Source organism: Amblyomma mixtum, chromosome 7 (assembly GCF_055824585.1).
Source record: "Amblyomma mixtum isolate Tamu chromosome 7, ASM5582458v1, whole genome shotgun sequence".
Lineage (NCBI taxonomy): Eukaryota > Metazoa > Arthropoda > Arachnida > Ixodida > Ixodidae > Amblyomma > Amblyomma mixtum.
The window spans coordinates 46,665,010-46,681,343 of NC_143018.1; the positions used below are offsets into that span (position 1 = coordinate 46,665,010).

General features: G+C 45.9%; 3 protein-coding genes across 4 annotated transcripts; 1 reads left to right on the forward strand and 2 right to left on the reverse strand.

The window, feature by feature from the left end:
• Positions 1 to 3,676: 3,676 nt before the first annotated feature.
• mRpL46 (mitochondrial ribosomal protein L46) lies at positions 3,677 to 10,042 on the reverse strand. Its single transcript, XM_089552452.1, has 6 exons — positions 9,937 to 10,042; positions 9,041 to 9,233; positions 7,351 to 7,472; positions 6,211 to 6,353; positions 4,941 to 5,072; positions 3,677 to 4,001 (listed from the first exon to the last, which is right to left on the reverse strand). The coding sequence occupies exons 1-6, from the start codon at positions 10,031 to 10,033 to the stop codon at positions 3,717 to 3,719; spliced, it is 972 nt and encodes a 323-aa protein (XP_089408578.1). The 5' UTR covers positions 10,034 to 10,042; the 3' UTR covers positions 3,677 to 3,716.
• Positions 10,043 to 10,272: 230 nt separating this feature from the next.
• Positions 10,273 to 12,528, forward strand: LOC149335905 (uncharacterized). 2 transcript variants are annotated; one of them, XM_089552454.1, is made up of 4 exons: positions 10,273 to 10,581; positions 10,657 to 10,727; positions 11,454 to 11,481; positions 12,259 to 12,528. In XM_089552454.1, exons 1-4 carry the CDS (start codon positions 10,539 to 10,541, stop codon positions 12,444 to 12,446), a joined length of 330 nt encoding a protein of 109 aa, XP_089408580.1. In that variant the 5' UTR covers positions 10,273 to 10,538; the 3' UTR covers positions 12,447 to 12,528. The 2 variants fall into 2 exon arrangements, with proteins under 2 accessions (XP_089408580.1, XP_089408581.1); XM_089552455.1 differs by having other exon boundaries at positions 12,262 to 12,528.
• Positions 12,529 to 14,159: 1,631 nt separating this feature from the next.
• Positions 14,160 to 14,955, reverse strand: mRpS34 (mitochondrial ribosomal protein S34). The gene has a single exon (XM_089552453.1). It carries the CDS (start codon positions 14,818 to 14,820, stop codon positions 14,260 to 14,262), a length of 561 nt encoding a protein of 186 aa, XP_089408579.1. The 5' UTR covers positions 14,821 to 14,955; the 3' UTR covers positions 14,160 to 14,259.
• Between the last annotated feature and the right edge of the window lie 1,379 nt (positions 14,956 to 16,334).

Sequence of the window (16,334 nt, forward strand, 5' to 3'; positions counted from 1 at the left end):
ACTACGCACTCGTGTTCTTTCGGGTGCAGACATCACCTATCTATGGAACTGAGATAACCGCTATTAAAGACGTTATAATACAATCAGGATTTTAGAGTGTTCAACGAAACATTACAGCAGGGTTCAAGCACTGATGAGTTTCCACAATAAAGCATCCGCATCGTCAAACACCCGACGCCTACTGTATACAATAAAAAAAAATTGGCTGTTGTTTAGCTCTGGTTAAAGGGACTATGAAACAAATTAATTGAGATTACTTAAAGATAGGCAATCCATCACTCGTCACCCCAGCGAAAGAATTTTCGAGCTAGCATGAATAACAACGCCTCCTCTCCCCCCTCAACTCATACGCGCGGAGACCAAGAAAAAATAAAGAAAACAGCTCCGGGACTGGGCTCCGCCCATGAATACGTCATTCGCTGACGTTCGGTTTACGACTTCCGGTTGTCGCACTCCCGAGGAGCAGCGTGCGTCGGCAGCGTCTCTCCGGTCTCGGCGCTTTCTTTGCTCCCGAACTCCCGGCAGAAAGAGGCGGCAGAGGTAAATTGAAAACATATGCGTGAAGGCAATGCCCTGGCCCGAGGGGGTCGCGCGGCGCCTCGAGCAGACGATTTTCACCGCTACCGGAAGTGTGCCCGTGACGTCGTAGCTGCCGCGGCTCGAGCGAATGACAGCTTGTGGTGGCCTACCGACGTCATGGGACTAGTGACGTCTGTTTTCCCGGTTTTGGTTTCAAAATCGCTCCCTACGAAGACACCAAACGGCCCGCGAATTAAAAAAAACGCGATTTTTAACAAGCCATAATAAATTGCCGGCTGAGTTCCGAAGACTCATACTTGGTGTGAGTGCTTCTGAGCATAACTTCTAACATTTACAAGCGGCTTTTAATTCTTTTCATGGTCCCTTTAAACCTGGAGTGACGCGAGAGCTACAGCTGGCCAAGTGGAACTCGCTTAGTCGAATTACATAGTCAGTCCTTCGCCGCTCCGTTTCGCTTGGCGTTCCTTCTTCATCTTCGTCCCTGGACGTGAATTCACTCTCCCCTCCTCCCCCTCGGTTTCGCCGGCGGCGGCAGCTGCTCCGCACCACGTAATGTAGGCGCGCGGCGCGCACACCACCTGCGTGCTCTGACGTCACTCCGCGCATGCGCACAGCTGGCGGAGCGGTGGTGCCACGGCTCAGCGCGCAGCCACGCTGACCTCGCGAAGCGGCTGGCGTAGTGTAGCTATCGCTACAAAAAATTGATCACCTAATGATCATGAAAGCTGATGCAGGAAAACTGCGACAGCAGTTAGACTTACCTTGATGCTTTTACTTTGAACCGAGGCTTCACACACGGGATCGATTTTTTCTGGAGGGTGGAGAGGTGGGCCAAGCGTGGCAGCTGGTGGGTGCAAAGCGTCCACTGCCACGCTTGGTGGGATGAGGAGGTGGCTGCTGTTTCTGGAGGGTTTAGGCTTCACTCACCAAAGCTTCACACAGACAATGCCAGCATTTTTGCCAATTGCCTTTTGTACTGCTGTCGCAGCAAAAGCTCAGCTAGGTTGCTGTTTTGGGAGCGCTATCTCTGTTTGTTTGTTTTTTACTGCTGAAGAGGTACACAAAATCGAAAATGAAGTCTCCTGTTTCCTCCTGGTTGCACCTCCAAGCAACGCAGGTGAAATTACATCATTATGACATGTAACTTCCTGAGGTCTCAGCAAATCAGTGGAAAGGAGGGAAATGAAGCTGGTCAACCCACCGGTCAGACAGCCACAACATTGCAGTATTATTTCATGAACAAATGGCGCCACCATACGGTTACTGCGCTTTTTGCTCTGAAGCAGTGCAACCAGCCCCCGAAGGCTTGGTGAACTCACCATTTGGAACGAATGAGCTTGTGCTTAGCTCACGCTTCTCAGTTGCAGTAAGTTGCGTAATGGCATGCGCAGCGGCAACGCTTTGCGTTTTCCTTTCTCGGCACACCTCCCCCCCCCCCCCCCCCCGCGATGTCATACTAGCAGCCCTTGCGACGTCATGAGAATCGGACGAGGCCATTGGCTGGAAGGCCCCCCTTGAGGGGCATTTGCCTCTTCGCTCTTGCGTTGTGTCCGACCATAGCTGCGTCGCAACGCTTTTTAAAAAAATTCCCGCTGAGATAGAGTTCTGCTCACTTGATCGGGTGCAGTTATTGTAATTCACGAAAAGCGTCGCCTTATGTTTTACAGCGAAAGCTGCTAAAGGCATGTTTCCGGGTATGCGGCGTAGGCGTAACACCGTACCCCGCCAATTGGCAAGCCCGAGATGACGTCACGAATCATTTCAATGTGCCACGCCGAGGCGTTCCAACGAATGGTGATGACACGAGTAACAGCATGGTGACATTTTGCGCATTCTACCAGATAAGACAAATAATAGCAAATGATATTCACCACTGCAAATAATATTCGCCATGTAAATGTTGGTCTCAGTGTAAATTACATATTTGCAACCTCCAGACACTTCTCTTAAACTAGATTTAGCATTCCCCTTTAGTGTCCTGCATGGGCTTCCGAATTAGAAGAATGGCAGTGCTTGGGTCGTTTGCTATTTATTGCAAGACTTCACAAGAGAAAGGTGATGAGCTGCGCCATGGGGGTACCGTGCAAGCGTTGGTTGTGTGTTTAAGCAACGATACTATTACAGAAAGTACTGAAGCAACCGAATAGTAAACTAAAGAAGGGTCCCTTATAACACCTGCAAGACATGCTGAATATATCAGCTGAAACTCTGTTCACATGCAAGTACACATAGCTCCCTCGCCTGCGTGCATGCACACACACATAAAAGGCACATTTAGCTAAAACACCTCAGTAGTAGGATGCATTGATGACAGCACATGAAGCAGCTGTCAAAACACCCACTGAAATGCTGTTTGACAAGTTTGAAGGCTAAATGGATATTATTTCCAGTTTTTCTCTTTTGCTAACCATTTAAATTTTGAAGTGTGAACTCAACATTGTGCAGAAATCAAAGAAAAAAAACCTGCAGAACGGTTACCACTGTGTAACCCCAGTTTCAGCGACACCTCTTGAGGTATTTTCATTTTGATATATATAGAGGTAAGGAATTTCAGAGCTACATACATATCTGCACAGTTACAAAGCACTCTTTAGTTTTCCAATACTACTCGTTCTCCGAATAGCGCTTTTCTCCAGTCTGCTGTTCCAGGCAAGTGGCGTGTTTCGTAGCAGCCGCTGCAGACGAAGCGCGCCACATTCTTCCTTTCACGGTAACCACTCTCCGATTGCCCATTCCTCTACTCTTGCCGTACCCTTCTTCCACGGCAACTACCCCTCCGGTGGTTCCTGTGGTAGCCAATCTCCGGTTGTGCATCCCACTGCTCTCGCCATACCCTCTTCCTTACATGGTAACCACCCTCCGGTTACGCACTCTACGACAACACGAAACTCAGGGAGCCGCTCTTTAACAGCCGTCGCTGCAAAACAACTGACAGACGGTAGCATGGGTGTGCAAGCATTCAAGTACGAAGTGACCGAAATCTCAACTGGCTACAGATCAGTTTACGCCACTGCCATTAGTTGGTAAATGATCAGTTAAAAAAATACATGTTATGCTAAACACGTAAAGCCACACCAAGCAGGACCGTCCATACAAGTGCACATAAAAGTGCAACGAATAAAAAAAAAAGCAGGCATACTTGTGACTACTTCAACTTTATTCCAAAAACTGACTTTCTAGCTCTCCCCAGCCTTCACGGCGACTTTGCTATCAGCCACAATTTCTGGTGTGATGCCGGCCTTTCTGTGCCTGACCGAAGAGAGTGCCCTGTCAAGCAGTTGCTGGTACGGCGTTTCCTTGGGAGCCATCAGAAAGGCCTGCACTGCCTTGTGGTACTTTGGCAGCATCTTAGAACTGAGTTCCTCATAACTGAGCCAGGCAAAGTCGTCTGCCTTTTTTAGCTTCTTCAGGTCACCGACGGAAAGGGCGCCATTTTTGAGCTGTGCCTTGAAGAAGAAGACCTGATATGGTGAAAGACCAGTGCAAAGACACAATTAGATAGCAGTCACAGCAATGCACACACAGCCCTGTCCAAGGAATAATTACTGGAAAAGAGATGATTACCCCATGAGCCCTGATAAGTGCTAATTTTAGTGGAACTAACGCTGCAAGTATAACACTGGAAGCAAAAGAATCTGTGAAGACAAACTTGTGTCGGTGTGGTTGAGGTCGAGGTGGGTTGCTGGCTACAGGCAGAACTAGCCTCACAACTGCTGCTGGCAAATCCTCTGCTAAAGCGACACTTAATATAAAAAAAATGAATGATCAACATTTCATGCACAGTTCAGTGTTCATGTGCTGTGAGAGAGCATAGAAATAGAAACCTTCCTAGGTGCTGCTGTCGCCATGTCGCTCAGTACAATGTCACACATATGCTAAAAACTGTGTATATTACCCCTACATAGAGAATAAATTGTGTATACAACAGAGGACCTTAACATTTAACCTTGCTTGTAGTACAGATCACACGACATGAGCTTTTCAGAAAGCACCAATTCATTTGAAGCTGACCTTTGGGCCAGTTGGTAATTGCACTTTAAAAGCTTCAGAGTACAGGTGAGGACAAGTCCAGCTGTGTTGTTGTTTGTCTCCTTCGCTTCCAAGCTTCCAAAATATCATAGATTCACTATCTTCCCTCTTTAGCTCACATGCTTTTTCTTTCACAAGCGTCCGGACTCACTAGTTCATTCACATACTCTGAAGCTCTAAGTCAATGACTCGTACACTAGCTCACACATTTATTTAGTTCACAATTTTCGCAAGCTTGAATTCACTACAGGATCACACCACAACTAAGATGGCAGAATGAGGGTATCACTTCAACAATCCTAGTCCTCCACATGTCTGTTTCTATAAGCAGTATGGGTCTTTAGGTAAGATGACAACTACATTCCACTTACCTTGGCGCCTTGGATGCCGTTCTTTTGAAATTCGGTAGGATAGTTGTAACTGTAGTAACCTGCGGGTGCATAGCCCAGGTAAAAAGCTTCCAATGCAGGTCCGCAAACTTCTGTCAATGCTCGCTCAGCAGTCTGCAAAAGACAGGGAAAAGTGCGGTTTTTCCAACAAAAACAATCCCAGACCTCACCATGTGCTTACTTTATGGTAGCACACACGTATCTACAGTGCCAGCATTACAAATGTTGCACTGAAGTTGCCTCAAAGCAAGCTTAAAGAAGAACTCACAAGCTCACTAAGCACGAAAAAGTCGGTACGATATCTATATATGCCCCTCTTCCTCTCCTAGGGACCGAATGAGAGTTCCCAGCACAGGCCCAACTGAAATACATCCAGCTATTAAAGGGACAGTGTAGGCCGGATGTTCGAAGGAAAAGCAACGTGTGTTGCCGCACTGATTCCGGACTGAGTGAGAGGGTTGCGACGCCACATGTTGAGTTGTGGAATGAAACTGATTCAAAATAGATTTAAATGATGACTTTGAGGTCGTAACATGACTGAGGTGTAATTGACATACAAGGATGTAAGGTAAATTAATTACACTGAAAAGAAAATTGGGGTAATTAGCTAGGAATCAAACCCATGACACTTGGGTTGCCAGTGAGACATGCTACTCGTAGGCCATTGAGGCATGCTCATTCAACTTTGTTGAAGAGAGGCCTTGTGTGTCTTGCGGTGTTTCACGTGGTCTAGTATGCCTACTGATATATGGTAATGATTGTGTGCAATTAGAAACAGATGCCAGTTCTGAAAAAAAGTGGCAAATAACCACTAACGCTGTTGTGTCATATTCGTCAGGGAGAGCGTAAGTGTCCCATTAATTTTTCTGCTGCAGTAATGTGGGGAATCTCCATCATCTTGTATACAACAAGCTCACCCAATGCAAAATTTAATTGTGTCTGCATTCAGCAGGAAATGATACAAGCATCGGAAGTAGCAGAATTGTACACAGACAGTTAAGAAAATGAAAACTCAATGTTGAAACATCAAAGACATGCTATGCAAATAGCTGTCAAGCTTTTATGTCTATTCTAGAATATCTTTTTGTGAAGGAGCTTTCAGATAAATTACAGATCTTGTGTTACAGAAGACTCGTTGACCTCAGGCCCACTGGACACAGTAATGTGCCAACAAAGGCACAGCAGATAAAGAGCACACAAAGAATGACCTGCCCATAATTTTTAACACTCTGCCAAATTCCAAGGGCATTACCTGTCGCAGGGTTTCACCCTTTGCGTGCACTGTCTGTGGCAAGATCCAGCGATGACCCTTGCCCAGCTGTTGGTTCACGACAAGCAGAAGCGGCTGGTCGAGGAAGCGCTGTGTGGTCCGTGTGTCGCCCTTGGCATCAGCCTCTGGTGGGGAAGGCTTGGTGACTACCTGCTATTTACTGCTCTCTTTCCTTACTGGCACAAAGGGCCTTTAGTGTTTCCCTCAGCAACGTACCTAGCATGTAGGCGTTCTCTCAAGTTAACAAAAACCACAGCTGAGGGTGTACCTTTCTCTGTTCAAATGCCAACCGCTGCAACTAGTTTGCTGCCAGTTTTCAATAATATGCTTAAAAGTGTGTAGTTGCCCTGTGATTTGAAGCCACACTATATTCCTTGACCTTGATTATTTACTGTAAAAAAAAAAAATGCTAAAGAGAAAATGCTGCACATAAGCCACATCACTTAAGCATCATTTTACATGAAAAGACGTGAGATTTTCCCCAAACATGTACTTCAGGGTCTCCCATCCACAGAACAATCCATTTCGCCACAAGTGTCATCATCCATGCATCGACAACAGCAGTAAATGAACATTCTGTACAGCAGTTAAAAGTTTGTGCTATAAATGAACTGCTCTGTGAGTCTATTTGCACACTGCTTTGCATGTCATACTTATTTTTGGTAAGAGAGTAAGGGATGGTTTATTTTGAGTTTTGCTTATTGCAATTTCTACAGACCTCTTGCACAGCCATGTCTGCCTCTCCAATTATTTCTGCACAGCTTCGTTCCAACGCGTTCATGGATCCTAGTTTTCTGTTTGAAAGCAACCCACCCATCACCCAAAGTAATGCTGCTGCCACTCAGAATCCTCTTCAGGAAAATGGCTTTTGGCCCCATTCTTTCATGTAAAAAATGAGAACTGGGTAGTGCCAATAAGAGTTCTCACTTCTTAACCCCACAGGATTATGCAAGGCTAATCCCACCTCTAGTTAACTACACACCTCAACCTCTCCCCATCTCTGAATCACCCCCTCCAAGGCTTACCCAAAAATTCACCCCTACTGCCATTTTCTTGAAGCCAACAAAGCTTTGAGAGTCGCTCTAACGAGCTAACAAGATTCATGAGGTGCTGCAGCCATACCTGTAAGCCGTGGTGCAGGCTTGAACTCTTGAGCCCTCTTCAACCACTCCTCCTCAATGTCCTGCGCTGTTTGAACCTTGATGGCAACTCCTTCTTCTGCGTCAGCGCTCTTCTTCTTCTCTCTGATTGAATTACGGAAACGAGACAAGGTCAGGCAACACTCAAAGCGTTTACGATTGACCCGGATCACGCTAAAGGCCTGCTTCGGGCTTGCCTGTAATAAAATAAAAATAAACTGTGTAGCCTGATTAGGCCCTTAAGAGCTGAACCGCACTTGCTGAATGACAAATAGCCCACAACACACCTTGACTGAAAAGAGGCTGAGAAAGAACACTACCAACAGACAAAACTCCAAGGCATACGCAGCACGAACCAACGACTGAGGTAAAATAATAAAGAGTATGAAATGCACACCACAATAATACAGACCCCGTACCAAAATGTGCGAATGCACAACTGCTTCACTGCGATGGTTCACACTGCAGTGTGGCGTTTTATGTGGGGTAATTAAGAGGTGAGTACAACGTTAGATATAACAAATTAAGCAGGAATAAAAGTTAAATCCTGCCAAACTATGCAGGCACAATGGGTATCATAACCACTGTCTATATGAAGGCTGCACACAGCGAAAAGCAAGAAAGAAATTAAATCACCTTTCTTCCATAGCAAGACAGTAAAGTGATATGCTAGACATCTTCCTCTTACTACATGAATAAGCTTCAGGTACTACAAAATACAGAACGATTTTAAGAACTTGTTTCCCTTTTTATTTATGTTACTGTCATGACAATGCAGTTTGGCAGCTTCTATTTCTACTTTCTTACTGTGAGCTTTTAAAACTACTTCCTGAAGTCCTCTTTTGAATGCCCTAAATTTAGAATGAACGTAAATATTTGGTAATACTATGTGGCTGGAATAACACAGCATAAAATGATTACATTCATAAAACTGTAACTATTTTTGATGTTGAAATCAGTGACAATAAAAAATGCATCTGTAAAGGGTAATATCTGGTCAGATGCCCTTCCAAGACCGTGGAAAACAATTTATAAAGCGTTTGCTGCAGCACACTACAGCAGTTTTGTAGTAAAAAATTGTCAGTGGTTTAGCTCTGGTTAAACCTGGAGGATTGCAAAAACAACTACGAGAGAGAGGCGATGGACAGCGCGCGGCAGCGGCGGCGGCCCTAGCTATGCGCCGCTACAGCGCATGCGCAACTGGCGAGCGCGGCGGCGGCACCACTCACCCCCACAGCAACGGCGGCAGCGCGCCAGCTGTGCGCCGTGTGACGTCACTGCTCCTTGCGCATGCGCGCTATGGCCTTTCGTCAGCTCCGCGACTCGCGTAGTGTTGCTTTTGCAACAAAAAGGGAGTGCAATGCCCCCCCCCCCCCCCCCCCAAAAAAAAAAAAGAAAAAAAAAGAAAACGATTTTCTATAAATGTGGACAGTAGAACACACATGTGGCAGAACATGTGCTGCAAAACAGGTTTACAGTTATTTTAACATAAAAAGCCACTGAATCAATGCGAAATGCGAAATGTTTTGCAGTAGCTGCCACTGAGCTTTCCAAAGTGTTTGCGATGTCATTTGTGCACGAAACAAGAAATCCCAAATGAATGATGGGACAGCACTGCACCACGGCTAGAGTGAAACTGCTTTGATGCAAAAGTGAAAGAAACAATTACGTACTGAATCAACTGCAGCTCATGATCGCTCAGAAGGCTTCCCTCTACTTCGATGTCACGCAGGATTTCAAGGTACTTCTTCTCAAGGGCATTTAACTCCGGCGTGATGATGGGTTTACGTTCAAGGGCGACGGCACCAACCAGGTCCCAGCCAGAGGAGGGTGGTGGTGATGATGACGAACAGGTGCGAACTAGGGCTGCGAGTAGAATTTTTGCCGATGGTCAAGCTCTTCTCGGAAAAGTGATGGCTGCATGCTTTGCTTGACTGCTCGCACAAGCGTTACGAAAGCCCTGACGGTCATTTTAATTCCGCCGAAGAAATTTTGAATGTACAGTATGTACACAGGGAGTACAAAGAAGTCTGAATTGCAAAATAGAGGAGTGACTAGTTTGCCCGGCATTTCCATGTCAGGCTGCTGGAAAGCAATCGCTTGCATCTATTCTGACTGTCCCAAAGTGTTCCTCTTCGCGGATGATTTTCATACTTATGCGAGCATGCGTATATAAAATATTGAAATGTATTTTTCTCCTTCTTTTCCGCGAACATGTTTATAACAGGCTGTGGCGTCTACATAACCGCAATAAGTCTACAAAAGAAATGCCGTGGACTTCACCCGCAGGAAAGCGAAAGTTAAGACCGCCAACAGGTAACGCAGCGAACTATTCAAAACAATAAAAACACTTATTTTTTTTAAAGCGGACGTTAACCACATCCTTAGCGTTTGTAGTCTGTCCCAAGTTATCTGCATTTACAGATATCACGGAAGAGTTTCAATTTGTAACGATGGTGGCCGGTGCAATCGCTCCCTAAACGCACTTGCACAAAAAGTGTTGACAGCGCTAAAAATTCAGCCCTTAAAGAACGAAAATGTATGTTATAAGAACACTTCCTCCACTTACCGCTTTCACTGTTATAGATTGCTCGAAGAAGGCAAAATGAATTCCGAAAAAACTTGCTTGGTGTTCGACTAGCACACCTCACGCTCGGCAGCGCCATGTTTGTGCCGAGTAGTGGCTTCGGCTTTAATGGCACTGACCGTATCCAACTTAATAACGTTTTTGATTTTATTATGGAAGTAAACATAAAATAAACAAAAAGTATGAAATTTGAAATTAAATTGTTTATAGAAGTAAATTTTATTGCTTAGTAAATATTTTTAAATTAGTTGCTTGTTACACCCCTGGTGGCGTAACGGTACTAGTTTCGTTCTCTGGGAGGAATTTTTCCCGTTTTTTTCTTTCGCTTTGGGCGTCGTTAGCGCCGTTTTGCGCTTGGTCTGGAGCGGACCGCGAAGGACGTGCGCGATGTGCTATATCCTATGCGACATTGTCTTGACCTCGACGGATTGTTCAGGTCCGCAGTGATCGCCTGGTGAAATGGATCCTTCACATCGAGAAATAACATCGGCGATCGAAGTTACGCGACTGTTTTACACAGCAGGAGCCCGCTGGAGGTAGCCCACCAACTTGCGCGGTTGTGAATCATCGATTGGCCGGATGCAATGCCTCCTACAACGGTAGCGCTGTCTCTTCTCATTCTAGCCGGTAGGTCACAACTTGCTTTGGAACTTCGGCGAATAAGTGTGACGAGGCTTTATCTTTTGTCCTGTTGTGTTGCAGTGGTTTGCCTTGCGACCTCTGATCAGCGAGGCGATCGGGTTGACTGCCCTTCTAGTGGGTGCGCCAAAGAGGTTCGTTTTTGTCGATTGCTTATAATAGCTGTGAATATTCCATGGCTTACTATGTTTCCTGCTTGAGTTTATTTAAAACACTTGTTTGTTACGCGTAAGGTCTAGTTACGTGCCAATGGCTCCTAGTTTCTGCCGGCGAATATTCAGGAAGCAGCTGAAGTTTGACCATGAAACAAGATCACCTTCCGTATGTTTTATTCCTTAAACGTACAAATCGAAGTTTTTGTTAGATTTTGTTCCGCGGCTTAAAATCAAAGCAGACCGCTTAGATCGTGATTTGCATGCCAATTTCGATACCGCGGGCGGCGTAGTTTATCTCGCACCTGCTGCTTCTGATAGGACCTAGCTGATACCAAGTTTCCTAAAGGCGTAGGCTAGGCGTAAATGCCAGCGCGGTCGTAGGGTCGATTTCGAGCTAAAGCCTCTAAGTCGAGTTATTGTAGGTCACAGTACATAGCGGATGAGACAGGAAAACAAGTCTGGAAATCTGACCGAGCAGTTAAGAGCTGTAAGGTATTTCACATCACTTCCGATGCACGCAACTCGTGTGCGTGGCGAAAACGTGAAGTCGGCAGATTGCGCGTTTCATGCAGCTGGTACGCACATTGTCTTTGCGTTGACATTTAACGCCAGCTCGTCGCTTGTGTTCGGGCTGTGCTGCCGTTCTATCTCTGCATGCGTTGAGCAGCCGCGGTGGTGAAAGATTAATGAATGGTTCTATTTCAGGAACGAGAGCTGGCGGCAGACAACCACGGTATGTATTCTTTGCATAGGATTCCTTCGTATGTTCGTTGGCAGCTGTAGGCTTACTTTTCCTAAAAAAGTGGTCTAGACAGGCCTCAAACAAAATGCACGTTGATGCCACCAGCAGTCGAGGCTTCTACTTCGGCGTTATCAAGTTCAAGGCACTGGCTGGGTGCTTGGAGCCAGTGGGACATGTATGAAGCGAGATCGTAGTGCACCTATTATGTATTTCCACAAAGCTTCACTCACAGGTATTAAACGTAGCACATCAAATGCTGCTCTGGTCCTTCATTCTGGGGGTGCAGCATGGTTTAGTTGTGAAATGGTGCCCCAGCAATACCCAACGAGATCCTTGTGTGTACGAAAGTGAAGCAAATGTACTGAAGAATTTTGCGAACCTTAGTCACCCTAGAGCTGTACACGTTAGTCTACTTTAAGTATTCACTGCAGTACAAGTTTTTTCAGCCCTTTATGCATACATGCAGGATGAAATTGCTTGCATGGTACTTTCTGTTTTGTTCTTTTGTGTACAATTCATTAACATGTCAGTATTATTAGTAATTTTCATGTCATTGTGGGAAAGGTGCGTGAGCTGTGAGAAACTGGCTGAGTAAACCAGTTTAAAACCGATGGTTTGTCTTTCCTCTTTTCCCTCACTGCTTTATTTGAAAGTGCCACTCTTCATGCCATGACCTTCAGCAGCTGGACATGTGTGTCTATTGTTACCTCTTGCATCTGGTCATGGTGGCACGGGTGCTACATCTATGTGCCTTATTCTTATCCCCAGCAGGAGAGACGAACGCAGCACACGAGACAGAGGGTGCTCCACTGCGTTCACCAGCTGCTGCAGCGTCCAGGCAGGCACGCTCGTCAGCGCACGACAGCCATCAGCAGGACAGCAGTAGTCCACTTCTTAAGGTCAACTTCTGGCTGACCCTCCTCATATCGGCACTGGCAGCCGCACTACTTTCGTGACCATAGCATCATGTGTAATATATGTACAGAACGAACTACTCAAATATCTGGTCATCAAATAAATGTGCTGCTTATCTGTTGCCATCTTCTGTGGTGCCGTCATTTCACGTTGACTTGCATGAGCAGAACCTCAGTGGTCACCAGAGCCATATGAACAGTATGTGTCAATGTGTTATTCAGAGGCCCACAAGTACACTGTGTGGTATTTGAAAATGATACAAGCAGTTGGAACACAGTGCACAGAAGACTTTAGTGTTTTATGACTATATAAAGATTTTTTCGCACTAAAGCCTACCACATAAACTCTATTACCATGAAAGACAACCGCTACTAGTTAAGAACCTTAGAATATCGAGAAAATCAGAGAAATGCTTTTTCAACTGCAAGGCGTTTATACCTTTGGCTGTTTTTCAAAACAAAAAGCTAAGTGTTTTCTCTAGAATCTAGCTGGCAACACTGTTGTATTGCAGTAGCACAAGTGTCTATGATGTAGGTTCATAAAACTTGACACCAATTCCTGAAGTGCCACGAATAAGGGGCCTTATTTAATAGCCTGAGCTCATCCTGCCCATGCCTTGATCTGTACCAACCAATAATTGCTGTGGTTAGCGCATTTGGGAAGACCTTAGTCCTGCCAAGACTGTGAGATCTGATCCATAAGCTGTAGTCTAATACTGTGTTCTATCGTATCACCATCGCCTTTGTTTAAGTGCACACTTCTCAAAAACCTCTCGAAGTTGCCGTCTATTAGCTCAGTGACATGAAGGGAGCGATGCTTGAATGATGCACTAAGAACTCCACAGGAAGGTACACCATGAAAGCAACACAGTAACAGGTGTAATGTGCACCTACAAGGCAACCAAGAAGTATTTGGAGGCTGGCGGAATGCAGAATGGTACAGAGAGTGGCTTGGCTACTGGTGCAAGTTCTTTGCAGAGCCAAGGTGTGTTTCCTGGGGGCAAATCATTTTCCAGTTTAACACTTGAAATTACCGAGGTGGTGCCATGTCTGTCATATAAAGTCGCGATTTCACGACCTTTCAGAAGATTTAGTAGATAACTGAAGCACATTAAAAATACTGCAATAAACAAAGTTGATTTGTACAGTGCCTGCTCTTGCTGAAGATTACATTTCTCATGCTAAGCAGAACGCAGTATAGAATCGTGGGGGACTAAAAACAGGGATCACTGTCTTCAGAAAGGCACCACTGGCTGCTTGTAATGAAAAAGATGTCAGATCAGCTTAGCACTATTCCCCAATGCACAAAAAAAGTGCTTGGAGGTGATATTGCATTGGTATCATGTGCTCGCAGACATTTGTACATTATCCTTACATCCATTATTATCAAACATTATCCCATTTCCGTGACTGCTTATCCTGTGAAGATGTGAACATGACTGTCCTCTATGCCTATAAGCCGGGAAGTCGAAGGCGACGTTCTCCACCTGTTGTGGGTCTGCTTACCATTGAAACCAATGAGAATTTGGCCCATGGCCTCATCGAGTTGGTCGCCGGACAGTTCTGCATCCTATGCTGCTTGAAAGCAGAGGCCACACCATTGGTCTCTTCCGAGTTTCACTATATCACCAGACCTTTTCTTTCATTCATACAACCACCCCCTTGTTATGCTCTGGAGCAAAAAAACCGCTTTAAGAATGCAAACGCACCTTTTTAACACCAAAGATGCAGCTCTACAATTAACGACAACGAAAATGCTTCTAAAGGCTCTCCCAGGTATGTATTGAGCTCGTCTATGCGTTTATATACATATGCCACACAACATTTCCTACTAACACCAAACAGAAATGAGCGCCTATATCTCCTTGACTCCCTGGCGGAACTTGTCGGTAAAGTAGGCCTTTATATCGGGTAGCTCGGTGTCAGGCGTTTCGCCTTCTTCCGCGATGCGGTAGGCCATCGTGTAGGAGCTCGAGTAGACAGCCCGCAACTTGGGCTCCGCGTCGATCTTCTTGGCCTTTAGGTCTCGCTCGGCGATTATGCGGAACAGCGGCGGCATCTTTAGGTGGCGCGGCAGCACCTTGGGCACCGGGTCCGACACGGGTAGCGACAGGAGGCGGCCCTCTTCGCTTTTGGGCACGAGTTTGTAGTCGGCAACCTGAGGCGACTCTAGCTGGATGACACCGACGCGGCGGCCCCGGAATACAGTGTCGGCCCACACCTCCCCGTACTGGTTGGCGTCGTCCATGTACGGGATCACCTTTTTGATAATGTAGTACGAGTGCTCCGGGTAGCGCTCGAAGCCAGTACGCGTCACGACGCGACCGACGCCGAAGTCCTTGAGGTTGCCGAGCAGCCACATCAGGTGCTTGCCGACGTACGGCGACGGGTATCCGATGTACTTGATGCGAGGCATTGCGAAATTGTTCCACCGGGGAACTAAGATGCAGCAAGACTGACAAGACCCAAGACCTTTGAGACGAGTTCTTAGAGCGCGGCTGGCACGCCGACCGTCACATGCACAGTATTCGTCTCACATGGGCAGCGCCATGTTTTTTCCTGGATTGAACGAGGGATTGGATTGGCGCATTACTGCCTCGCACGCGACAGCGGCTCGGTTTGTGTTGCAGCATAGAGATAATAATAATAAAAAAACGCCTTTTATACTACAAGTAATGAAACAATGTTTGTGAAACGCATTTTTATTAGTTCTACCCGCAAAAATGAACGATTTTTAATATAATTTTAGTTTCGTTTTCGAAGCGTGCTCAAACACTGCATTGACGCAGTTCATGGAAACGTCGGTAGATTTCAGCTTCATGCATGACCTCATGTATTCTTCAGCTGCTCTTAGGAAGTCGCAAAAGCCTAAAAACAAATAATATTTTCCATGCAATTCAACCATTCGAATGATCGTGACTTTCACTGCTTTCACCTTCATGCAGTGATGAAAATCAATGGTCTGTTTTTGAATCTCGTTGAAAACGTAACCCCTAAGTACCCCAACTAAATTTAAAGCTCCAAATAAAACCCTATCACAGTACTGTCAGCGAAAGCGATACTAGCAAGTTCACAGTACGCAGTAGTTTGATACCCACTCGCAGCTTGATTAGCTGCGCTGCTTCAGATGGCCTAGATAGGCCATGATTAGATATCGCGCGTTGCGTAAATCAGAGAAAATCGAAAAAAAATTATCTCGGCTTAACCGCGCGTTTGTTTGGGCTCAAATTTCGCACACAGGTTGCATTTGGTGGTCAGTTTTGTTTTATACTACATTTAGGTGGGGTACTTGCCTGATTCGGGCAGAATTATTTGGAAATCCCCATCGTCTGTGGCGACGACGATCCAAAACTGAAATTCTTCGCAGCAATGGTACCCGTAGCGCCATCTCGCACCCACCGGAGAAACCCAGCTGTGCTAAGTGGAGAGCTCGTTTCTCCGATGGCTGCGAGATGGCGCCACGCGTACCATTGCTGCGAAGAATTTCGATTTTGGGTCTCCGTCGCCACAGACGATGGGGATTTCCAAATAATTCTGCCCGAATCAGGCAAGTACCCCACCTAAAAGTAGTATAAAACAAAACTTACCACTAAATGCAACCTCTGTGCGAAATTTGGGCCTGAACAAACGCGCGGTTAAGCCGAGAGAATTTTTCTTCGATTTTCTCTGATTTGCGCAACAGTCTGTATATGCATGTAGACCTTTTCACGACATTCGGTGCAGCTGGATTTTGGGCTGTGGCGAAAGCGTACGGGTGCTCTGTACCTCGGCTCTGCTCTGTCCTGCGATCAGGCATCAGCAAGTGCCTCTCACAGTCCAGCGTCAAATATGCCGGTGTGCTTTGATCTCTTTGGGAAAAGTTCTATAAACAGTAAAGTGATGATCACAGCAAATCTGTGACGATTCTGCGCATACATAAACACGATGGAA

Excerpts from the sequence above, each read along its gene's own strand:
- mRpL46 (XM_089552452.1), bottom strand. The coding sequence starts at position 10,033 with ATGGCGCTGCCGAGCGTGAGGTGTGCTAGTCGAACACCAAGCAAGTTT. Across the intron at positions 7,473-9,040 it reads CATGAGCTGCAGTTGATTCA|AGAGAAGAAGAAGAGCGCTG; the intron begins GTACGTAATTGT and ends TAATTCAATCAG. Across the intron at positions 5,073-6,210 it reads AGGGTGAAACCCTGCGACAG|ACTGCTGAGCGAGCATTGAC; the intron begins GTAATGCCCTTG and ends TGTCTTTTGCAG.
- LOC149335905 (XM_089552454.1), top strand. The coding sequence starts at position 10,539 with ATGCCTCCTACAACGGTAGCGCTGTCTCTTCTCATTCTAGCCG. Across the intron at positions 10,728-11,453 it reads CTAGTGGGTGCGCCAAAGAG|GAACGAGAGCTGGCGGCAGA; the intron begins GTTCGTTTTTGT and ends GTTCTATTTCAG. Across the intron at positions 11,482-12,258 it reads GCTGGCGGCAGACAACCACG|CAGGAGAGACGAACGCAGCA; the intron begins GTATGTATTCTT and ends TCTTATCCCCAG.
- mRpS34 (XM_089552453.1), bottom strand. The coding sequence starts at position 14,820 with ATGCCTCGCATCAAGTACATCGGATACCCGTCGCCGTACGTCGGCAAG.